The sequence below is a fragment of the Chlamydotis macqueenii genome, chromosome 6 (assembly GCF_036417535.1).
Source record: "Chlamydotis macqueenii isolate bChlMac1 chromosome 6, bChlMac1.mat, whole genome shotgun sequence".
NCBI lineage: Eukaryota > Metazoa > Chordata > Aves > Otidiformes > Otididae > Chlamydotis > Chlamydotis macqueenii.
Window position 1 is genome coordinate 17976910 of NC_141561.1, and position 25723 is coordinate 18002632.

General features: G+C 41.4%; 1 protein-coding gene across 1 annotated transcript in view; it reads right to left on the minus strand.

Annotated features, from left to right (window-relative positions):
* Positions 1-10848, minus strand: part of LY75 (lymphocyte antigen 75) — a 46152-nt gene extending 35304 nt beyond the window's left edge. The window contains exons 1-9 of the mRNA XM_086750952.1: positions 10703-10848; positions 8136-8510; positions 7053-7226; positions 6611-6775; positions 5903-6013; positions 4046-4186; positions 2151-2339; positions 1326-1483; positions 287-397 (exon numbers count right to left, since the gene is read on the minus strand). Of these exons, the coding sequence (XP_086607078.1) occupies positions 287-397; positions 1326-1483; positions 2151-2339; positions 4046-4186; positions 5903-6013; positions 6611-6775; positions 7053-7226; positions 8136-8510; positions 10703-10787 (1509 nt within the window). The 5' untranslated portion in view covers positions 10788-10848. The remainder of the gene's footprint in view (positions 1-286; positions 398-1325; positions 1484-2150; positions 2340-4045; positions 4187-5902; positions 6014-6610; positions 6776-7052; positions 7227-8135; positions 8511-10702) is intronic.
* Positions 10849-25723: the final 14875 nt, after the last annotated feature.

Here is a 25723-nt window from a genome sequence, read left to right on the forward strand (position 1 = left end):
AACAATAACATATCTAGTAAAAGCAATTTTTGTTTTCAAGCAAATAAGTAAAACACAACATCTCCTGGGTCCAAGCTCATAATACTTTAATCAATAAACAGAGTGGTAAGACATCTAGAGCCTTAGGACAATCTGAAATTTGGCTCATGCTATATAAATGTCCTTTTTCAGCTAAAATGTTTCATAGATGCTATTGCTTGGGCAAGAAGGAAATGGGAAGTAGAGGAAATAAATTATTTTATGCAGGTTTCTGAAACAAGCAAAAGAAATATAGACTTCTTATTACCTCTTCCAATGAACAACTTTTATCTGATTTTGTTTCATTCAAAATCTCTCCTTTTTTCTTGCACACATATTTCAATTTTTCTTCACAGGATTTCACTCTCCACTGTCCCAACTGTGAGAAGGAAAGGGAAAAAAAAGTATTTAAAATTCTAGAATCTTTATATTTCCATAGTGCAGAGGCTGAGTTTTCACAAGGGGGAAAGCCAAAATGCCTCTAGTAAAAACACTGGGGGCAGAATGCCCTGGACTGTATGCATTGGTCTATGTTTGGAAGGGAGAGAGAAAGCTGACAAATGTGGAGATGGGAGGATTCTGGATCACATCTGAAAATGGAAGAAAAGGCCAGGTTTGTGTCAGCTTTCTCTGATAAGGGAGGGAATGAGTGCAGAAGGTGTGCTCAGCTTACTGCGGAGGCATAGAGGAGGCATCTCAGAGAAGCTGGGCACATGAGCTCCACTGCAAGCCCGACAGCACAGCAGGCAGACACTTGCCCCAGTTTTCTACTGAATATGGGACATGGGATACAGCCTACTTCCCTCTCCACTCATCTTTGAGACCTCCTTCGCCCACCCACCCCCCTTGCTTCTTCTGTACTATATTCCCTCAGCATGTCCTCTCCTCTTACAGAGGTTTCTCACTACCCATCCTCAGACAGGGTGGCCCAAATTGGTCCTGGAGATGACCAAACTCAGCTTTTCCTTCCAACAGTTCAGCCCACCTCCTTCCTAGCTCTCTGTCACAGACATGCAAGAATACAACAACCCAAAATGCAGAGTGACAAGGACAACCGGCTGGCCAACAGCAGTGGCAGTCTCAGAGCTGTGAGCAATTTCTTCCATTCTTTGCAGGACACGGCTACCAAGTATCAGCTAAATAATTTTAAGAAATTTGCTTGTAGAAAAATTATTATCTGTATTTTAAAGATTATTCCAGAAATAAAATGTTATCTGCTTTACCCCCTCCTTGACTTTCACACACATCAATGTTCCCTCTACCATGACTGAAAAAAAACCCTAAAAAACTCAACACCGTATTCCTACCTCGCCTGAATACGCCACACAGTTAGGAGTGCTGTTAAAAGGAACTTTTGGTTCATTCTGATCCCAATATGTAAAAACCACAACTGAGTCATCTGACCATTTGAAGAAGGTTGGTACATCTTCGTTCCTGAGACCTATCCACATTTCTTCTTTAGCATCTGTAATTTAAAATTAGAACAATATTGTAGTTTCAAAATAATATTCAAACTAATTGGAAAGGAATGGGAAATCAGCAAAATTAGGTTTTTAATCACTATATTACACAACATAAACGCTACAATTTTTTTTTTTCCTTACAGTGGGAAAGGCGATTTGAGACAAGTACAGTGTTGCTCTTTATCTCATATTCATGAATATAACTAAGTTTCACAGACAAGGTAACAAACACGAAAAAAAAAATCCAGAAATAATGAACACACAAACAAAAAAAACTTAACCAAATTTAAGTTTTAGAGTACAGACAAAAACATAAGACCAAAGAGTACCAGTAATATTTATTAGTTCAGTGACCCAGTAGTCAAATTATTGACCCAACTATCTACAATTATCTTTGAAGAAGAAAATTAAACACAAGGTATTAGGCAACTAGAAGTAGGTTAGCCCAGCAAATAAGCAAATAAATAAATAAAATAGATCAAACCAAAAGAAGAGCTAACACAGAGGGTCTGGACCCAAACAGCAACACTCAGCACTAACCTGGGTACAAGCCCAGCATTAGCACCTTCATTTAAAACCTAGAAGTTATGAAAATCATACACTACAAGAGGTTTGTAATTTATGGTGTGCAGCAGTTGCTGCTTGATCTTTACAAGTTTCCCAACTCACCATTATGAAGCTTTGTAACAACCAGTTCGACATCTGCTAACGAGTGTATGCTGATGAGGTTACTCCTATTTGCTTTGCACAACTCATCCGCTGCACTCCAAGGTGCCTGGTTGTCTATTAGCATGTAGCAAAAACCATTATGGGGAAGCCAGCCCGAATCACAGCGAGTATCCAAGTGTCTCCAAAACTCTAACAGTGGAGAGAAACAGGATTAGAGGCTTTTGTTTTACCCTGGCTGCTACAACAGGTCGGCATTTTCTTTGTGTTTTAAACTCAGCAGCACCTTGAAAACAGCCAAAATGCAGCGACCAAAACATGTCAACATCTCTTCAGGGCTAATGTTTTAAGAAGGGTTACGGTTTTGTCAAGCAAATGGACTTGATGGAGCAGCATTACGGAGACTGGTAATATTTTGGGGCCACAAAGCAGGCAGAAAGGGAAATAAATTAGTGGGAGTGAAAGTAAAAAGCTGGAATGCATTACATTAAACTGGTCTTAGTGCAAGTGAAAGGTTCAGAAGTAATTGTAAGCAGGATTTCAAAAGCAATTAAAGGCAAATCAAGTCATTTCATTGCAGGACAGCAGCTTCAAAAAAAGCTGCTTGTTTCGTTCTAGCAGGGGTTTGCACTTTTCTAGTTCATGTTATCTATATGCACCACCACACGTAAGACCCATTTTGAATAGCTGGTAGTGAAACAAATGCTTAGTTTTAGGTATTTTTTTTCTTCTGAAAACTAAGATATTCAAAAATTCAAACTGGTTTTAAAGCATACTGAAAAAAGATATATACTAATTGCCCTTGTGGTTCAAAACACACTATAAAATACACCAATCACAAGAATTTTGGTTTTTAATAAAACACTGTACAACTGGAGAAAAACTCCAAATACCCCACTGAGGAGCCAGAGAAGAGATAAGGATGGTTAATTGACAACTAGTTTAAGAGGGACATTTAAAAATTTGAATCAGTTTAGTTAAATTTAAACTGCTTACTAGTTTTTTTTTCCTCAAAGGCACAAACCTCTCCTGAGGGAGCTGGAGAGAACACGTCTTAGCCAGAGACACTCCATGACACTTTCCACCTCCATGACACTGCTTCACCTCTTATCCCCTAGTCCTTCCGCTCATCCAAGGACTATCATCTTCCAGTAAGTTTTCCCACAAGAGCCCCACAAGCATGAGCCCTGGACACCGGTAAGGCCAAAGCACATATGGAAGAACAGGCCATGGACAGAAGATGGCTTGGACATCCAGGTGTAGGTAAAAGGCCAAAAGCATGGAAGCAATTATATGTCACAGCTGGACACTGTAAAAACTGCAGGACTGTATATGTGTGTGTAGGGAGGAGAAAACAAGCATCTTGTAAGAGCCATTATAGATCCAGTAGAGATTACAAACTGGGCAAGCTACCAATTCTTGCACTGATTTCCAGTGCTGGGCCTGTTTCAAAAGATAGTAAGGTCATTTAACTACTTCTATTTGAATTCCACAGTTTGATCCAAGGTCCCATTTTATGTCAATACACACGAAGACTGAGAGAAATGGGCTTAAAGCAGAGATGGAAAGGTCTGAGGTGCTACTGCCAGTTCCAGGCTTCCAGTAGCACATGAAAGAAGGCACAAGCTATGGAGGAAAATGTGAAGAAAAGGGCAGGACTGTGCTGAGAAATGCTTTACACGTGAATGAGAAAGCTGCAAAAAATGAAAGCTGTTTGTGACGCATCATCTTGACACCGAAGACACAGAGTTTGCTTCTGTTCTGTTAAAAAACTCAAAGCTGTTGTGTAAGTGTTCTGGCAGAGACACCTAAGAAGGCTTGGAAAGGGAAAAGAAGACTCCATAAGTGAACATTACACTCATATTGACATACAAAAACAAAAATTCAAGCTGTCCTACCTGGGAGGCTTGAAACTTCATTGAGAGACTTCTTGCAAATATATGGAAGTGGAGTCCCACAATGGTAACTCTGCCACTGACCTGAGGCAGCATTCATCACCACACAGCTAGTCCCATCCAGCAGGGACAAACTCTGCATATCTATAGACAGGAATAGAGAAAAACAGAAGAGCACAAGTTATCAAACAGTAAGGTAGCGACTGCTTCTTTTTTCTATTGCTTTTCAATACAAGAATAATATACTTTGCACAGTAGAGCACTTCGTATTTCAAGAACATAACTTACTTTGGCTGAAGGCACCTGTCCTACCCTAGGTCCCACAGAAAAGTTTTTTGTAAGAGAGAAAGTTTCAGAATCAAGGAATCTGGACTTCTTTTCCAATGTTTAATCATAGAACCAGGAGGAATGTTCTGTTTACAATACAACAAACCCTTGGCTGTGCACTTTCCCAGACCAGAAATTTCTCAGGGGAGAACCCTTTTTGCAGCCCTCAGTTTCCTTTGGCAGCCCCTTTCCAGCCCCACTCCCAACACAGCTCTGCACTCTTTCTCTCAACACTAACCATAACCCTTACCTTAACAGAAACATGAGACAAGTCCCCAAATTAAAAATATCGCAGAGAAGAACTCATTTTTGCACTTCCCAGCTTCCCCTAGAGCCCCTTTCCAACAGTAATTTTGGCTTTTTCTTTCTTTGAGCCCCAGTGCAAACCCAGGCTGTGTCCTACACCCCAGCTCCCCCTGCACTAGGTTTGTTCATCTCACACAGAAAAGGCTCAGGGTGGATCTTGGTTGTTCATGGGAGAACACAACGGAGACAAGGCCAGGCCTTTTCAGAGGCGTACAGTAAAAGGACAAGAAGTAACGGGCAAAACTTGCAGCTAGCAAAGTTCCTGTTAGATACTAGTAAGTATTTTTCACAAGATGGGTAGACATCAGTATGTCTGCCATGACTGCGGACTAAATTATGCCACTGTAACTCGGGAAAGCCTCATCTCTAGCTCTGCATTACAGTCCTACAGTGTCATCGCACTTCCAGAAGAAGGTGCAGCCAGTCGCATCAGCAGCAGCAAAGTCCTTAACCTTTCCAAAAGACAGACCACATTTGGAAAATCTCACAGAAATTTCTTAGTAAAGCGTTCAAAGAAGTAATAGAAACCACTTCTTATCTTTTCACAGAATTCATGTCGCAGCACTATTGTAGAAACTGAAGGAAAAAGATAATCCCACTTTTAAAAGGTCAAATCCAGCTTGAATGACAGAACAATATTAGCTTCAGTGTTCCTGATTATTATTGCTCCAGAATTCTCATATATACACACCCATGGCATATTTTTGAGAATATTACAAATACATGCTGAAAATTCCAAACAAACAAGACTCTCACTAATTCTATTAGGAACTTGGGAATAATTAAAAAAGGTTTTTCAAAGGTTTTATACTTCTTCCACCTTTACCTCAAAATACATTTAACCAACCCTGAAGTTCAAAAATACAAGTTAGGCTTCTAAGTAATCACATACATCAACAATTGTAACATTTCAGGGAAGTCAATGACATTCTGTCAGCGGGAGAAGTAATTTAGCAGCTAGGGAAGCTGCAGATTCTTTACTAAAATGGACCCCAAAGATACTACTTAACTTTTACCTTTATAGAGATTTATTAACCTAATCATCCATAAATACAGAACAAGTGCAGAAAGATTCACTGGCTAGGAGGAAAAGATGCGTCTGAACTTTAACAGAAATGGAACAATGATTGTTTTGATGAACTCTGATAGACAAGGGTAAACAAACAAACAAAGCAAAATACAAGTTAGTGTTGCGAATACTGTTAATACCACCAGAAACATCATTACCTGGATGCCAGTTGAGAAAATTCAAAGGTCTGTGATCTGACCACTGCCAACCTCCAGAAACGTCCAGTTGATTTAAGCCAATCCAAAAGATCTCAGCAATGTCATTCTTAGCTGGAGACAAGTTTATTTTATTAAGAAAACAATTAGTAAAAAATGCTTATCCTTTATTGGTCTCCTTTATAATAAAAATGTGATCTGAAAGAGCAGGCATTTGAGGAAAAAAATAATGTTACTATAATCAGACATACAAACTTTCTTGAAATGAAAAGGAATTCACCCACAGAAGTCTTCCCTCCCAATGCCTTCAGATGTTTGTCGTTTGGTTTTATATTCCCAAAGGCACACTGATAATTGCTGCAGGCCAAGCCTGAACATCAGTGAGGACAATTTCATAACAGTGTTTGGATAACATGCTGCTAAAACACCAGCTGCCACTCTGGTCCGTATTTGAGATTTTGTGGACATTCCTCATTATAAATACGAACAACAGCTAACCACTACAATGAAATCACACAGGTAAATAAATAAAAAAAACCTCTGAAGTGAGATTAGCAGCTTATTTTTGCTACACAAATGAAAGAACCAATGCATTTTAAGTACAATCGAGTTTTTAACCCAGAATTTTAAGACAGGAATTAAAATGTTGTCTTTGCTCTACATTAATTTGTCAAGATCTCCTGATATATGTATGTGAATAATTACACCTACCTCGTATGTAACTTAATTCAGATGCATCTTGGATACTAAGTAAATCTCCCCGTTGCCTTTGACATGAAATATAAGCTTCCTTCCAAGAAAGAGCAGACTGCGTATTAAACTGGTAGCAACTTTCAGACCCCAGATCATGTTCCCAGATGTCATGACAGCCATCCTCTGTTTAAAGGAAGCAGAAGGTATTTGTAACTACAATTATGCTGAAACATCTTGAAAGTTTCAAAAGGAAAATTATAACACAGAAAGTCTATCGATTTTTATACTGGTAATCACATATAGTGCAGAGTAAGTGTGTGCTGATCGTCCTGCCGATGCTACAATAGAAAAGGGACCTGCTTTTACCCAGCCTAACAGCAACGTGCTACACCAAGGTGGAGTCGTACATACATGAAGTGACAGAACACTTTTAGGATGTCCATTTAGAAACCCAACATGCCTGGTTGTAAGCAGACTCCCCATTTTCCATCGTGAGTATAATCTTCAGATGTGGCGCACCATTTCCCACCCGTACGTGTTCCATCCTGAATGCAGTCATGATGCCACGTCTCATTATACAGAAAGGGGAACTCACAGGGTTTTCCATAGGAGTTCCCATCTTTGGTATAAACCTCTGCAGAAAAAAAAGAAATAATTGAAATAGATACAAGTTGCTTAGGGGAGGAAAGGATGGCAAATCAATGCTACTGCTTGTACAGACATAGTTAACTTAGAAGTATGCAAATGAGAGGAAAATATTTTTCTGTACTTTTTCTTCTGAGTGGGGCATAACACAGTAGAAACTTGTTTCCCCCTTCCTGGTAAGTTAGGGACAAATATATCGTCCTATTGAAATCCAGATTGTTTGCACAGAGTACTACAGAACAAGACTCTAGGAATCAACAGGATTTGGAGAGGGAAAACACAGGAGAGGGAAAACATTTCAAACAGGAGCCTACCGGGCTCTCCAGACTGGCCACTCTGAACAATTCACATACAAAAAAAAATGTTGCTCTTAAATACAGTAAAGCAAGTTTTCACCACTTCTTCCAGCAAGCATGAGATTTCAGATGAGACTGGCTTCCACAACAAGTGGACAGACTGCCAGACCAACAGTTTGTGAGCTCGCCACAGGCACTGCATTTGACTGTACAGCCTACCAGTAAAGGAAACACCCTCAAACCCACCTAACAGCAAAATTCACATCACTGTGAAGAGGACAGTGTCAGTTCCAATAGAAGGTGGTTCATATTTCATAATTAAATAGGCTCTCACTAAAATATAGGGAGAGGGATTTAAACATGCTAAGAAAGCCACTCAATAACACAACTTCTGCAGTTGTGCATACCTATTTTTTATTAAATACAGTTAAAGTTTCAAACTTGAATATCAATATCTCTCTACAGCAAATCATTCTATTGCTTTACTGATCAGTCTTTTCATATAATTAATTTTAAGAATTTATTGACATAGATATACAGCAAAGAGCCCTTAAAAAAAAACACCAACCAAAAAAACCTCCAAGCCCCTGTGCAAAACTTACCATGGTAAGGATGCCGACATATATCGTCAGAGGAACTGTTGCTTCTCCACTGGTCTGTAGCATTTATGTTTGCAGTTACATATGAATTCATGATAGTCACTTTGTACTGAGATGCACCAAGGATGGAAGCATCAGCACATCGCCACCACAGCATTAGCTCTGAGTTACAATCAACCATTTTCAGGCGAGATGGTGATTTGGTGAATATATCAAGTCCCAGGCACTGCCTGGACCCCAAATGAAAGAGGCGATTCTGGGATACCCATTTCCATAAAGCTTCACTTGTCTCCCTGCAGTCATCTATCACTATCCGTGAGTTTTTAACTTGTATGCACTTGTTCAGTCTCTGATGGCGAATGGTAAAAGCATCATTGCCTGTGTAAGAACAAATATCCACATTTGGGTATGATTTGGCATCTCTTTCACAGGAAGTTCATTTTTTAAAACGTAATCACGTTCTGAGACATGCTACCAGAAAAGCACAGCAACTGCTGTTTGCACATTATACTACCTCTTTTGTACATGCCATGTTAAGCACATTTTCCTGCTCTTTAGTGAGTATTCTTTACTTCGGGGTGGGGGGAGATCTCTTTCAAGGTCATTTTATAATGAGGCTGTTTTCTAAGTCCAATTCTATCAATGAGAACTCTTCCTTTAATTTTAACACATGCTGATTGGATCAAACCCTGACTGACTTGCAGGCTTACTGGCTCAAGACTGTTGTTTCCACACCTCTATGCAAATGCAGTAACACACAGCAGGTACCATAAAATATAATTAATAATCTTCACTTACTAAGCACTTTAAAAAAACCAACTATGTATCATACGTGATACACAGCATGATAGACTCATACCAGTTTGTGGGTGCAACTGCAGTATCACTAAAATAACTGGCACTATTTTCAGGAGAGAGTTTTAGAACTAATATCCCACCAAAGACACCACACAAACATTAGGAGTATCATTTTCAAAATGATACAGGAACCCTAGTTTCATTTTCAGTTGTGACAGCTTGTCATTAAAAAGAAAAAAAAGTTGATAAAGCATAGTAAACAATTTTAAAGTGATACAGGCTGACACCTCAGCCAGTACAAGAACATCTCTATGACAAGTGGCAGTAGATTTAAGCTAACCAAGAAAAAAAAAATGCCCTAAAACTATTTCTGTGCCACAATAAAGATGGCCTCACAGTATAAAACTTTCACTAACCAGGCTGAAATGAACCTTGGCTGTCCCAGATCCACAAGGCTATTACTCTGCTGTTTAAATAAGAAATCTGCTGAGCAGTGTTTTGTATTTAATAGTAATGCACCGTCAATCACATTCCTACTGCGTTTTTTTAATATGACTTAATAATAGGTTTGGCTGAACAGCAAGGAAAATATTCAGTGATGTTATGCAGTGAATTTTGCCACTACTTCCCAGTATACTTGTGAATTTTCCACTGTGTAAATGCCAAACAATATCTAAATAGTACTGAGCTGGTCACACTGTGAAGAAAAATCTCTTAAGTCAGCCACCTACCAGAGTGACTTTTTCTAAATACCACATTTCAACCTCTCTAGTAACTAAACAAGAAATTTTAACAACCAATCCTGCTTTTGTGGCATCTTTATATTCCATGCATTTTCAGCACTGTATCTGCTTTTCACTTTTTTATTCTCCCCTCCAGACCTTCTTCTGCTTTTCAGTTTCTTGTAACATATTCTCTGCCTTTTCCCAGACCTTCATTTTCCTCATTCCTCTTTCACTTCTTCCCACACAACCTTCATTCTGACATCAGGAAGAAAACCACTTTTTAAAATTTCCCGAGAAATATTGCTGATACTCTCTCACTAAACTCCTCCGTAGAGCGACTTATTAATACCGCTGCTCAGTGACTCCAGTTCAACAGTCCTGGCATGAAGTTTTACCTGACATCTTCAGCTACTGAACCGAGCCTGATACTGTCACAGGATATAAAAATACGTGAGGTGCAACTATTTAGCACAGAGCTGAGCTCGTTTCCCAGCAGCTCTCACCAAGCTGGCGGCTTTGGCTTGCAAGAATCTGCCCAACGCGAAACTTTGCCACCTGCCTGCCGAAGGCCGGGTAACCCTACTTCCTCTCCCGCCCGGCAGAAAGCTGCGAACAAAAATGACGGCTCGACGCCCTGCGGGGACCTGGCCCAGCCCGGGTCAGCAGGCCGAGGCCCGCCTCCCTCCCGCCGCCCCGCACCGCCGCGGCCCGCAGGCGGGCAGCCGGAGCGTGGCACCGTGCGACGGCCCAGGCGAAGCGCACGGTCCGGGAAGGAGGGTCGGGTCTGGTTCGGCTTTTTTGGTTTGTTTCTTTTTCCTCGCTTTTTTTTCGCTCCTCCTTCTAAGTTTCCCACGTTCCTTACACGCAGTTGGACTTTGCCACCCAGCGCAACGCCCCGGGCGCCGGGAACCGGCGGGGCGGAAGGGCCGTCACCGCGCTGCCTTCCCCCTCCTCAGGCCGCGGTGGAAAGGCCCCTTCGCACCCCTAACGCCGCAGCGCACCCGCGCAGCGCCTCTCCCCGCATCGCAAGCTAGGAGCCCGGCTTACCTGAGGGGTCCCGGCGGGCCGCGCAACAGACGAGGAACCAGGCGAGGCCGCAGGCGGCCAAGCAGAGCGCTGCCGCCCTCGCCATCCTCCCGCGGCGCGGCGCGCAGGCTGCGCGGAGCGGACGCGCTGCCCGGACGGCTCTGCCCGAGCGTCGCGCCCGCCGCCGGCTGGCCGGCACAGCGAGCGGCCGGCCGGATTGGTCCGCCCCGGAGAGCGTCACTTGTTGTCAAGAGAAAAAACGGCCCCGGGTTTGCGGTGAGGTGTGGGGCGGGGCCGGGCCTGGGCGGCGGCCGGGTGTGAGGGGTCGAGGCCGCCGGGAAGGGCCGGCCCCGGCGGGAGCGGGGGTAGGGCTGAGGGGCGCGGGACGTAGGAGATGGAAAGGGTCTGGCAGGTGAAAAAATGAGAGCAAGGATGGGGAAAGCATGGGGGGGGGGGGAAATGAAGGGAAAATGAGGAGAGGGGGAAAAAAAAACGGAGGAAAAGTGAAAGAAAAGAAGGAAGGGAGGAAAAAAAATGAGGAAACCTCCAGGAAAAGTGAAGAAAAAATAGAAGAGCAAACATAATTATGACTTCATAATTAAAGTCAAAACTAAAAAAAAAAAAAAAAGTTTTTAGAAGTTCAGTTGAAAAAGACAGGGAAAGCATAAGTGCTAAAGTGAAGAAAATATAAACAAAAAATAATAAATAATAGGAGACACTGAAGTAAAATACCTAAAAACGGCTCAAATAATACATTTCTAAATATTACCCTGTGTTCCTCACCCCTCTCCGGCTGCGGGGCCGCGTGCTGGCCGGGCCCGGCATGAGGGCCACGACGCCATCCCTGAGGAAGGGGAGATCCGGGCCAGGGGTTGTGGGGCAGGGGGCTGTTCCCACAGGGCAGGGGCCCAGGGTCGCTGCCCTGCCGGGGAGGTGGCCAGAGATGCCTGGCGTCACCATAGGGTCCCTCGGTGCTGCATCAGTGCTTGCTTTGGGGACTCAGCCCTCAGCACCACGGGACCCATCAGAGACCCCCAGGCCTCTAAGCCGGCCGCTCCCTACCCTGTTACAGGTGTGCTTGCTTGTGGGGAGCAGGGGCAGGCTGGGCAGCCTTGCCATACTTTCTAAGAGTTTTCTCGTAGCTAGCAGCTGAAATTGCAGTTGTCTGATCTGTTTCTGCCAGGGAAGGGGGAGAAGGGGATGAGATTGGGAGCAGTTGAAATAACTGTTGCTGAGAAAATTACGATGCTGGCTACAGGGAGTTACAGAAACCAAAAATGAAAACACAAAGACACAGAGAACCAGTTAGCCTGAATGAGAAAAAGAGAAAGAAGGGAAACTGATGGAAAGTATGTAAAATAAAATCATGTCTTCATAGCTGCACGTTGGGTGATTTGGCGCTGACCTGGAAAGGCTGTATAGCTCAAACCCCAGCTGTGCAAGAAAGCACTTTGCAAAATTGCAAGAACAAAAATTTTTGGCTAGGAAAATCTATTTCGATCAGACTTGGAGGAGCAGTCGTTCAGGGAAAGAAATACTAGATTTTCATAAAGACGGAAGCACAACGTGCAGTCTGTTTTATCAATTTCAAATGTGCCCATCACGCAGGAATCTGGACATGCAGGGAACGCAGGAGTGGAGGGTGTGCCGGGCTGGGAATTGAGCGGAAAGACAGTGAACAAAACCAGGCATCTGTAAGTGAGCAAATGTTCTCTCCTGCTGGAAACCGCAGAGCAAGACCTGGCTGCCAAGGCAGGAGCTATTTGAAAAATCAGAAATTAGGTTCAGGCAGAGAGGGGTCCATAGCTGCAGCAAAATCGAAGCTGTGCTACCAGAAACGGTTTGTTTTGTGGAAGAGCAAAGCTTTAAAGTCTCCACGCAGAGAAGGGACCCCACTGATGAGCCTGATACAAAAGTAAGCTATTGAAACTAGATGGTGGTGGGATGCTGTGTCTTTTTTCAAACAAAACATCATAACAAGAAACAGTAGGTGTGAACTCTTCATCTCCATGAACCTTTCCAAATGCATGCTATTTTTAATACAATAACTGAATGTCCCAGTTTTGGTATGGACAGTAGTAAAGAGTTTAACTTTGAAACTAAGAGCGGGCAGTGCATATTTAATGAATGTACACCAGCAACTCTGAAATTAACAGTATCCGATTTACCAAACATGTATGAGCAAATAAATGTATTAATAGAGGGGATGTTCTCTTAAGGCATCTTAACATATATAACATATGCTCTCCAACATGCACTTCCCATTTGAGGTCCTTTTTCTTTTATCTTTTTATAAAATACCATGCTAGATAACACCGGATCAGACTCTGATCCTGACTCAAAAATTAAAGAATGCCCAAGGACAAGAAAGATTGCTGTTTGGACTGGTGCCTTTTAGTTTCAGTTTTGTGTGCGTGTGTATGCTCTACACTTAAACTCTGTCGTACATTCATGTAAGAGGAGATAAACAATGTACAGCCCTGCTCAGCCCACCGACATACATCCCTTCGCTCCGACCTCAGCCCAGCAGCAGACAGATAAGAGCGTATAGACTCACACCTGTACAACTGTTCAGTTAAAGCGCTTTACGCACAAAACAAGTGCTCAGTGTTTTGATGACAGAAGTTTAAAAAAAAACAGGAAGTTTCTGAAAATCACATGTAAACAGTCATTTTACCGCTTTTTAGATCAAGAGCATTTAAAAGAAAGCCTGAACACAAATATTTATTTTTTGCTGTGTTGTTTCTTTCTTTGTTTTGTCTTCTATGAAGATAAGTTGCCTACAATGTTTTGTGGTCTGTGGAAATGGCCAATTAAAAGCTAATATGCAAATTGTGGTTGTTAACCTTTCAGTGGGCTTGCACAGTGTCTCTGGCTAAGCGAATTTTGTGCCCTCTGATGCCATACACTCCCCCACTAAGGCAGGGGACTGTCAGCTTACCTGGTAGCCTGTGCAGGGCAAAACCCACCGTGACAACACTGATCTCTGTAGGACACACAGACCAGTGCTACAGGAGTTAGAAGGATCTGGGCACTAGAAAATATCCTTTGGATAGAGCAGTGTAGGCAGCATCCAAATGCAAGGCCAAATATTCCTTGCAGAAGGATGCTCCCAAAAGCCAGCTATGTTCCAAGAGCTCAACCAGAAATCCACACAACCTACCCAGAAAAGCCAGCCCCCATATCCATTACAAGACTGAAAATTTCTCACGCATCTCTTCCTAATGGAGCCAGCTTTTAAAGGCAGTATCTCAAACAACGGTTCCTCTGCTGAATTTGTTGATCCTCTGACCTAAGCCATGTGCCTCTCTCCTGTAGAAGACTCCTGTCCTCCTCTTGTCATTCATGTTTTAATCATGCCAGATATAAAAAAGGAGGATTCAAAATATTTCCTCAAGGTAGATGGTTGTAAAGGAAACAATCACTCTGCAAACAAACAAACAAAAAAAAACCCAAACAAACAAACTAGTATTTTGGAAAGAATAGTGCAGGAAAAATAAAAAGCAATGTATGTTGCGTGATCACTTATGAAAATCGTCTACAGCTTTCTGTTAATTGGAAAAGTGGTTTGTCAAGCTCATAACAATGCCAAAGCCTGCTTTTTAAAGGGTTTATCCAGGCTTTATCAGTGAGGCTTCTGCATTTAATGTGAGCTGCGCAGCAGCATTACTGACAGCATAATCAGTGAACAATTTCTGTATTGCAAATCACAAACATTATCACGTCCCATAAATACATACTGCTCATTGCAAAGCAGCACTAATAGCAGAGCAAACGTCAGCCATGCCTACAGAGATAACCAAATACAGAACTTCAGACACAGGAGGGACTCCACCACAGAGCTGACAGTACTGCACAGCAGCCTTTTTTGTTGCTTCCAAGCAGATTACTTTGCCTTTCCAGTCAAAATAGCCTTTCAAGGTGCCAACATCATGACTAAGAGCCTTGTATTTCTAGCAGGAGTCTTTCCTGCTCATCAGCAGATAATTTCTTTACTTTTATGCCCATATGTTTATAACAACAGCATTACTTGCAGAAAGTGTCAACACCTGTCTATCCATAAATCTCCACCCCATCTCGCTTCTGCTCACCACGTGAAACAGATACTTTGCATAAGCAACTTTCCTCCCTCTTTTACAATCAACACATTGTAATCCAGTTTTTCTGGCTAGGTTGAGCACATCCACATGCCAGTGAGCACACAGGGAATACTGGAAAAGGATTTGCTACCTCCAGCATCTCCCATGAGTGGAAAGAGGCTCTGGAGATGGTAACTTCAGCTCTCCTCTGCTTCACCCAGCAGTGACTTTGAAACTGTGACATCTGAACAGGGAACACTAGTTGTTTATTACTTTTTCCACTTTGCAATATCGGTGCTTGCAATACTCAGGCCCTTACAGAAAAAAAATCCAGCCCAAACCAACCAACCAACCAAAAAACCCCACCAAACAAAGGAGGGCTGATGACAGTTGCAGGAGCAGAGTTATTTCCTGAGGCAGAGCACTTTCTCTCAGAAAGTCATCGTGCCCAGAAAGCATCCAGCAGACAAAGATTTCAGTCCTGCCTAGACTCTGCTGCTAAGTTAAATATTATAATATGGCTCTGGTTTGAGTAAAGTGTCTGCTAACCATGTAAAATATCAGCCCTGGACTTGTTTATAGAAGTTTAATGGAACAGCAAACTGGACAATTGCAACTTTTACCATAAGTATGGCTAAAAGCCAAATGATTCTTTTTTGACATATACCAAGTTTGGTTTGAGTGAGTTAATCCCATACATGGCCATGAAAAAAAATATCACTAAAATTCAAAGGGGAGGTGACAAGCATCCAGCAACGGATTTGGACACAGAGAGATCACATCCAGAGATGTCTTCAAGCAATAACTATGACTTGGTTTTGCGTTAACTCCACCTGGATGGTCTTTTCTTCATGGAACTTACTTTATTTGCTAGCTTGCTTTTTTAACTGGATGTTGAGGACTTCATTATTTTTAAAAAAATTAAAGAATATTTTGCTTTTAGCAAAAAGAGAGCACAAAGGAAAAAGGCTTTTCTTTGTTGTTGCTTTAGATTTCCTGTTTCAGTGGCACATTATGAAACTGTTGTATTGCACAGTAAACTTCAGATGAAATCGCACACTCTCAGCTGAATGTTGATGTATTTCTTACATCTCTTTAACAATCTCTATACAAATCTTTGGGACAAGTTCCAAAGTTTTGAGGTTTTCATTGCATTTGAAGGTTTATTATTGTTAGGGATCCTTACATTTGACTCTTTTAAAGTGTCATCATTCATAATAAATAGGCTAGATGTTATTCTAGCATTTTTGAGACTGTTCTGTTTCTCCCACTACACAGAAACATGGTAGGTAACTTCCAGAAATAATAAAAGGAATTACAAACCTTTATTCTAATACTAACCTCCTTTTTTACTCAAATGTGATGGTGCCAACTTCTGTAGTGCTGCCTCCGGCTCTGTACTGCTGTGTATTCAAACTCAGGTTAGACAAAGCCTACTAAAATACGAAAAACAGGTTTGAGAAACAAGACAAAGAAAGGAGCGTGGACACATGTGCCCTCCATCTTTATCTGTTGATAGCAGGGTATGCCTTTCTCTGTGTGTTGGTTTGGCTTTGACTCCTGCTGGGATCTCTGCATGCTCCTGGAACGACAACAGAATAATACAAGCAGTACTTTAACATTCAGAGAACTGCTTAAAGTCGTAAAGTAAGTGGAAAATTATATTCTTTGTAGCACTTTTAAAAAGGGTCTCTGACACCTGTACTGTGCAATTTAATGGAAATTGTGCTCTGCTGGCAGCGTTACTATGCTCAATATCCTCAAAAGCTGTTTTCTGTTGTTACTATGCCAGTGTAGAATTATTACTCAAATTATGATTGCGGGAGCTGGCAACTCAGATAATATTTTGTACCATGATACGTTTGTTGCAAAAAGCTTAGGTTGGAGGAATGGTTTAGAAGAAATCAGCAATAAATTGGGAAATGTTTTTAAGTAAATAAAAATAAGCTTAGGTGGAAGAGCTTTTAAATTCAAATGAAAAAGCTTTTTTTTTTTCTTCTTTAAACATGCAAAGCAGAACAGTTCCCTAAAAGTGCCTTGGAAGAACCTGTAGTTTTGAGTTTTGCATGAGGTTCTGTAGGCAAAATTCACCTTGTTGGAGGAAAGATGAAGATAAGACCCTTTCCAATGGCACTCTCCAAAAAGCCCCCACTGCTTTATGTGTGACCAGAAAGACACAAGCTTTCAACATGCAGCTGAGAGGATGGTGTACAGAGCAAAATTTCAGATGATCTGGATTTGAGAGCACTTCTGAGGTAAAAAGAGCCTGTGTGGAAAGGATGGACTCATTGGGGGCTAAACTGCTGGCATTTAAAGGTTGTGATTGATTAAACTATAAACTGAAGAGCAGCAGGTGTGGGGAACACACAGTTCAGCATGCCATCAGCAAAGGCTTAGAAATCGTGCCTTTCTGAGTGCAGGAGAGAAATAAGGAATGGAAAACAGAGTGCCTTTCAAATGGGAGATGAAGGAGGAAACAAACACTGCAACAACACATACTTTTACACAAATGCTAAAAATCCAATTAATAAAGTGAGGGAAATCAAATGCCTAATCTGACATGAAGACAATGATGTGCTAGACACATGTAGGACATCACAGTACCAGAATATAAAATATACAGAAAAGATAAGAGTTACCTCTTCTGGTGATTGGATAGTGAAATTTATTAGTGAGATCTTATAATCAAATGCAATGAAGAAAGTAAGGACCCAGCAGGCAACACCAAACCAGCATGGACCAAAACGTCAGCTTTAAGCGTATGCAGTACTGAGTCTGCAGACTGCCTGCCTGGCCAGAAGGACAGAGAGGGTATGCTGAGAGAGATCAGATGAGCAAAGATGGTGGGAAATACAGCTGAAACTGTACTTAAGGTAACCCCTGTGTTGCCTGGACACTGCAGCATTGGAATATGTTATTTAAATGGAGATGACATTAAACTCCATCAATACTGGTTCACAGAGTGGTTGGACAGGAAAGCCACAGAAGAGATGCAGCCCTTCATTTGGTCCTCATTAATGTGCAAGATCTTGTCCTACATTTTCAGGTCACAGATGCTGTTCCTGTGTTTGTATTCAAAATTCCCACAGGCTTGACAAAGGCCAAGCATTCACAGCAGTTGCATCCACCTTTGAAAGGGACAGAGACATAGAAATGGGAAAGCTTGTGAAGAGGAAACAGAAAAGGAGCAGCCAGGAATAGTAAATTCTTACAGGTGGAGCTAAATTTCCTGAAGAACACACAGCACCGCATCAGTGTATGCCATCTATTAAAATCTTGAGAATTGCTAAAAGGAAGTGGGCACAGATAATCTCACCACAGGGTAGATTACTAGAAACAAGACGTTGAAGTCATCTCCAATGAAAAACACGGAAAGGATCATAGTCCGACACACTAAAGGAAAGCACAGTGAAAGAACAATAAAAAAGTGTAAGCAGCAGCTAGCGAAAGGAATCCAAGTTAATATTAAATCTTTCCTTAGACACATCAAGACCAATAAGACCACTGGAGTCTGACAGATGAAACAACAACTGCAGAGTAAAAAAGAGGAGAGGCCAAAACACTTCCAGAGAAGCTAAATGAAGTATTTGCATGTGTTCAGTGGAATAAGCAGATGATCCTCGTACTTGAACCCTTCTTTCTAGGGGAGTTGGCAGAGACTCTGCCTGAATCTGTGCTAACTGGGAAAGGCTGTAATCCAAAGTATGCAGGGTAACAAGTCCCCAGGCACCCCAGCTTTCTAAGGGAGTGTGGATAAGAAGCAGCAGATCTACTAATGAACCTACCTTTCTCTTCAAGCTTTGTCTGTGCCCGGAGACTGGAAAGTGGCAATGTGAAGACAATCTCTAAAATCATTTCAGGGGGATAAATGAGGGGATAGTATGGATGATACTAAAGGCTGGTGAACCAAACATCAGTGCCAGGCAAAGCAGTAGAAACTGCGATCAAGGACAGGATTAGTGTGCACCTGGATAACTATGATCTATTTGGCCAGTGCCAGCACATCTTCTCTGAATATAGTGTTTACCATCTAGGTCTCTAGACAGTTTTTTGATGAGGTCAGCAAGCACACAGACAAGAGTGATCCAGCTGATATGGTCCATCGGTAGTGTCTTGATCTGGATGAAAGCTCCTACTGAGTGACTAAATCAGCAGGCACTTGTAACTGGAACTTGCTGTTCGCATTTTTCTATTGATTTGAGGGAGTTTTGTAAAGAAACTATTTGTACCTTACTCTTATTATTTCCAAGAGTGAGACTGAAATAGCTTTTGTTATTACCCACAGCTTCTATGAAGCTGGGACTTGAACAAGAACTACCTGTCTGTGACTCAACACTCACACAACTTGAGATAAAGTTTGTGGGTGGACAGTGCATACAAATGAGTTTATAGAACTTCTCTCTGTGCTTGACACCACGGGAGAGATTATTAGAGTATTGCTATCAGCTTTTCATCACTGCACAAGTACTGCTGGTGAGCTGGTTTCATGTGCTTGACGCAGGATGTATGAGGGAGCATGTGGAAGATGAAGATAGTACAGAACAGCATAGAACCCTTATGACTCAGATCTGCAGTGCTCTGCACATGCACTAACCATTAATAAGCTTCTAGACAAAACTTCAGAGTAGACTTTAAGCTATAAAGCCTTTAGGATATGGTCACTTCAGAGATGACCTCTGAGTATGACATACTCCCATTGTAGAGATCATCCATCATGTTCATGCTCAAGCTGAACCTGTTCCTGGCTTTGATTTTCAGCCCACTGTCTTTCCTTTGCTGAGGCTGTCAAGGAGTAAGGCTGCTCTTTATCGTAACTTACAGAAGACTTACTTTACAACACTGCATGAGTACCTCTAGTTACACTTTTTAAATGCAAAAAGAAAAAAAAAAGTAATACTATATAATCACTAAAATAACTAAACAGTGCTATTATCACTTTTTGATTTGTATACGTCTTTATTCTCAATATACCTAAATATACCTTAAAAAATTCTCAATATGCCTAAATAAATAACAAAATTCTAAAAAAAAAAAAAAAAAAAAAAAGGAGAATGAACGAAAGGTTATAGTAGTGAAGAAAATACAACTGCATATAGAGTTCTAGCTATCAATCTATTTACGTCATGCTTGATTAAATAGCCCTATCTATATTTCTTTTTCTTTTTGGGGGGCAATAGTATGCTCATAGTACTAAAACATCAATTGTTACATATATTCTATTAAACAGCAGCACCTCACTCTATGAAGTGTGTATTCTTAAGGTTTGTGTGTATTTTGCAGTGCTGAAACAGTGTGGCCATGCAGAATAACCTGGGGCTGGATCTATGATAGGCAATATTTAAATGTCCCGGTAGGAACCTATGGCCTATATTTAGGTCCCATGGGCGTGCACAAACTTTGGAAACATCAGAAATCTCTCCACAACCAGTGAACCTGGAAGAAATACTCACATGCTGTTGAAATGAATCCAAGTAACTAAGTAAAAAAAAAAATCACAGAGATTATCTAGTGCATCCCCCTGCTTAGAGCAGGATCAGCTAGAGCAGGTTGCCCAGGGCTATGTCCAGTTGCATTTTTAATGTCTCCACAGATGGAGACTCCACAGCCTCTTCAGAAAATCCACTCCAGTGTTTGATTACAGCATAAAAAAAAAAACTTGTTCTTCCATTTAAAAATAATTTCCTGTATGTCGGTTTGTGCCTCTTGCCTCTTGTCCCTTCACTGAATGCCACTGGGAAGAGTCTGGCTCTATCTTCTTTACTCTCCCCAACTTTAGGTATTTAAATACATTGATGAGATCTCCCTGAGCCTTCTCTCCTCCAGCTCTCAGCCATTCATATGACAAATGCTCCAGTCCCTTAATCACCTTTGTGGCTCTTTGCTGGATTCACTCCCGTAAATTCATCTCTTTCCTGCACTGGGAAGTCCAGAACTGGATCCTACACTGTGTCCTGCCAGTGCTGAGTAGGGGAATATGATCACCCACCTCATCCTGCTCCTCCTAATGCAGTCCAGGAAACTGTTGGCCACCTTTGCTGCAAGGGCACATTGCTGGCTCATGTTCAAGCTGGTGATCACCAGGACTCCCAGGTCCTTTTCTGTATAGCTGCTTCCCAGCAGTTGGCCCCCAGCCCCTAGTGATCTGTGGGGACATAACTCAACAGGTGGAGGATTTGGTATTTCCCTTTGTTAACTCTGTGAGATTCTTCTTGGCCAATCTCTCCAGCTTGTCAGGATCCCTCTGAACAGCAGCAGAACCATCTGGTGTATCAGCCACTCCTCCCAGTCTTCAACTGTCTACAAACTTGCTGAGGGTGCACTCTGTCCCATCATCCAGGATCATTAATGAGAGTGTTAAAAAGTATTGGCCCCAGTATTGACCCCAGGAGTACACCATTAGGGACTGGCCTCCAGCTGGACTTTGTGCCACAGATTATAATCTTTTGAGCCTGGCATTTCATCCAATTTTCATTCCACCTCACTGCCCACTTGTCTAGTCAGCTGTTTGTTAATGAGGATACTGTGATAGCCAGTGGTGAAAACCTTGCTACAATCAAGTTGATCAACATCCTCTGCTCTCTGCTTGTCCACCAAGCTAGTCATTTAATCATAGAAGGCTATAGTTTGGTCAGGCATGATTTTCCCTTCATCAATCCATACTGATGACTCCAAATCCTCTTCATGTCCTTAATATATTTGGAAATGTTTTCCAGAATTATTTGCTCCATCACTTTCCTGGGTACTGAGGTAAGGCTGACTGGCTTGTAGTTCCCCACATTCTCTTTCCTTTTCTTCTTGAAGCTGAAATTTGTGTTGAACTTCCAGTCCTCCTCTGAGCACTGTGACCTTTCAAAGATACTTGAGACTGGCCTTGCAATGAAATCTGCTAGCTCCCTCAGCACCTCATGGATGCAGCCCATTGGGTCCCATGGACTCATTTGTGTCCAGTTTGTTTAAATGTTTTGATCTTCTCTACTGAAAGTGAATCTCCATTGCTCCAGATGCTCCCACTGATCTCAGGGGCCTAGGATTCCTGAAAGCAAATCCTACTAGTAAAGACAGAGGTGAAGAAGACATTGAGTACCTCTGCCTTTTCCATGTCCTTTGTTACCACCACCCCACTCAGCAGCAGGCCCACATATTCCCTAGTCTTCCTTCTGCTGCTGACACTTGCAGAAGTCTTGACAGTGCAGAGCTAGTCAGTGCTTCACTTTTTCTCTAAACTCTGTCCATGGACACTAGGAAAGGTCCCAGAGAGAGAAAGATAAGATGCTATTGTCTCCTTTTTAACAAAAATGTGGACAGTTTGGGCATCTTTGCTATGAAAGACTCAAATACAATCCCTTTTTCTAAGAGGAATCTGAACCCACATTGATCCAGATTAATTCAGTAACTACCAGGCTAAAGCAAGTTCTCAGTGTCTCCTTTTGGAGCTGATCCACTTTATTCAAAGCACTGAAATATTTATTAGAGCACAAAATGGAATTTAGGTCTCCCCCTTCCCTTTCTCCACAAACGTCACTACTGGAGCACAGTCTCACTCGTATTCTCATTGTTACCTGTTGAACATTTACTTATCAGTATAAAGTCTGACGGTTAGACTATGTTCACCTTATGAATCTAGCCCTTGACTTGACAACCTGAAGTCCTTAGAAAGCCAAAGTGCTAAAAGTATATTGATTTTAACTTTAAACTTAGGCATGGATATGGAATGCAATTGTAATCCTACCTTAAAAATAGCATGATCCAAACACTAACTTCAGAAGCGAATCCTTATGGCAACACTAACCATATTTGTTAAACCTAGCATTTATCGTTAACCTTTACACGCACACGCTTTTATAGCCACGAGCCCTGCCAGAGAGGACACGACAGACATGGCAAACTAAGAACAAGCAAAAGGGAAGGCAAGAGCCTTGACTTTAAAAGCAAAAGTTAGCAGAGACTCCAAGTCAGAGTATATTTTATTCATCTAACAAAACATGTTTAAACACAAACGTTGAACATAAAAAGAAAGCTTGAGCAAACACAAACATAGTGCTAGAGATCCCTTTAAACAGAAGTTGCCTTCAATTAGTTTGTTTTTATAAACAATACCATGGATTTTGAAAGGTTGCTAATGCTGTAATATAACACCGTAACAACACTGTAATGAAACAAGTTTGGGATGGTAATCTCACATTTTTAAATTAATACACAACTGAAAATAGACTTGGTTTATCCATTTCATTACACTGTCGTTTTAGCTTCTTCCTATTACTGCTATTAGCCTGAACTGAGAACAAAAGTTACTTCAAGTTTAGTTGGAAAAAAGAACTTTGGAAATTTAATTTTACCAACAACTTTCTGGCACAACATGTATCTATCTGGCCTCAGCAGCAGTCTGGAAACAGTGACGGAATGAGATACTTCACACTGTTACTGCAAGGGGATTTCCCCTTAGTAACAAGGTGGTGTTTTTGCAACTTGCGTGGTATTTGGCAATCGTTCTCCCTAGAAGACCATCAAAGATTCCCCCCCCACCTCATTTTTGTGTGTAGAATACTGAAAGCAAAAAAACCCCAAAAAACAGCTGAGTTGGCCAAGACGACATAGTGATAGTAGCAAAGCCAGGAAACAGAGCCTGGACTTCCCCACCTTCCAGCATCAGGCAAATCCTTTTGCCTGTACCTACTACAGGTAGGTGGCATGGCTCTGCTCAGTTTTTCTCTGAAAGAGAGAAATAAAGACTGGTTGATTCTTGGGCCCAATGACTGACCATTGCTCTGATGTCAATTGGCTGCTTGTTTGTTATTAGTGTTGAACTGCCTAAGCAAAGACACAGCGATGCATGCCCACACGTGCTGAATATTCCACCTGCTGGATTTGTTTGCTTGGGTTGGTGGTGGTGTTTTTTCTCACAAGGGCAGGGTGAGAGCAGCAGGACCCACGATCTAAGGCATCTTGTACAACTGGCATTTTACTAGCAGGAGTCAGGGTTCGGTCCCTTTTGCACTAACTCCTGTCCAACGATGTGGATTTTCCCCTCTGATCGTGAAGTGTGTGGTAACACATTAAGCCTCTCATCTGTGGTCACTCTGGGATGGTTGACCTTAATGCTTTCTGTCAAAAGTATTCAGTTTACTTAACCAGTTGCAATTTCAATCAGTCCTAGGTGGAACAGGAGACTTTTGCAGCATTCTGGAAATGGCACATTTTATAATTACTCTAGTTCGTAATTTGCAATAGCTGTCAGTACACACACGTACACATACATGAATTATATGAAAGCAACTATGAGAGTTGTAAATAACTAGGGAATGGACAAGTTCAGAAGGTACTTTGCTAGCTACCGTATTGCCTACTGGATAGTACTTTAGCTAGGCTTGTAGTACCACCTACAGCATTAAAAACAAGTAAAAAATATGCACATCTCTGATATTAAATTAATTGTCAAGCAATTAAACTTTAAAAAGCTTGCCTAACAATAAGATTTTTCTCTAACAATCTGACACCTAAAACGACCACACACTGAATTACAAGGAACAAAACAAAAATCCGTTTTGCATCCCATATGATCTATTTGTTTTAAACAATAACACATTCTGCTACATCTATTTTGGCATGCACTTGCTAACAGCAGATGCCTCTGTGCTGCAACCAATGATATCAAGCAGGAAAAGAGCTCCAATGTTAAGCAAATGGTAAAAGCTCTTCTTAAGTTTCTTTTCTTCCTCCATCATAGTTTTTTTTTTTTGTACCAGGATATTTTTTCCTTTAATGTCTTTTCTTTCTGCTTCAATTTAATGCTATAATTATAGCTAAACTGACCACAAGTTACTGCCCATATTTAACTCTTCCTTTTGTCTATCCCTAAAACACCTGAAATCAGGGAAAAATACCTGCACATACTGTATAGCCACCCCTCTAGTCAGGTTGTAATGGTAGGATTAGAGCATTAAGGTAGAGCAAGATGTAAATATGTCACAGTAGAGCCTACTGCCCAAAGACTATTAATTAGGCTTTTTTTTTTTCCCTTTTCATTACTTACATTTTTGCATTAGGTATCTGAACATTTATCACAGTAGCTATAGAATACTATTTTCTAAGGCACAGTATGCAGTTTGATGCTTCTCTTCTCTACAGCTTTGAAAATCCTCCTTTCATTACTGCACAGTGGTCAAGAGGCTGACAGCAGTTTTTTTTCCCCCTCTATGATTTATATCACAATAAATGTATAACTTGTATTAATTCCCTAAAATCATTCCTTAATGTTAAACTTATTTCAACCTCAGGGCTGCTGAAGCGTACTACAGGGAGAAAACGAGTCTAAGACTGAATTGTTATCCCTCTTGAGGAATTCAGTCATATATCACAAATTGTCTCCTCCCTTTCTGCTAAAAATACAAGCCAGTGTAAGTATGTCTTTTTCAAAGAGATCTACGTTAATTTTTATATTTTCCCAGAATGTTTCATACGTACATTTCCAATTCAGTCTCTTCCCTAGAGGGTTAATAATTAGCAAACTGACTTCCCCAGCTGGTTTTGTTCAAAGTGCCATCATCCTCCTGAATTCAGTCAACATCTATCAGAAACAAAGACATCAAACAAAACATATTAGGCTTCAGTATTCTCTTGTGAAGTTTTGGCCCCCAGCCAGAAAAATTTGTTATTTTCTATGTAAGCTTTATTTTTCTTTCCCTGACCAGCAGTTAGTATGGATCAAAAGAACCACTGCTTTAAAATGCAATCATAAAACTAATAAACACTAGCACTGACATAGCACCATGGACCTTAGGTTAAATCTTGCATCTGTTTTGCGTGTCCTTGTATTTGGGAACACACTCCAATGTGGGCTTTCTGGGGGTCCAGCTTTTTTCAGTGTCCCATTAATGTTCCTCTGTCTCCAGAGGGAGACAGAAAACCTCCTAGCTGTGTTAGGACTCTGTTTAAATACCATTTACAGAAACGCTGGAAAATGATC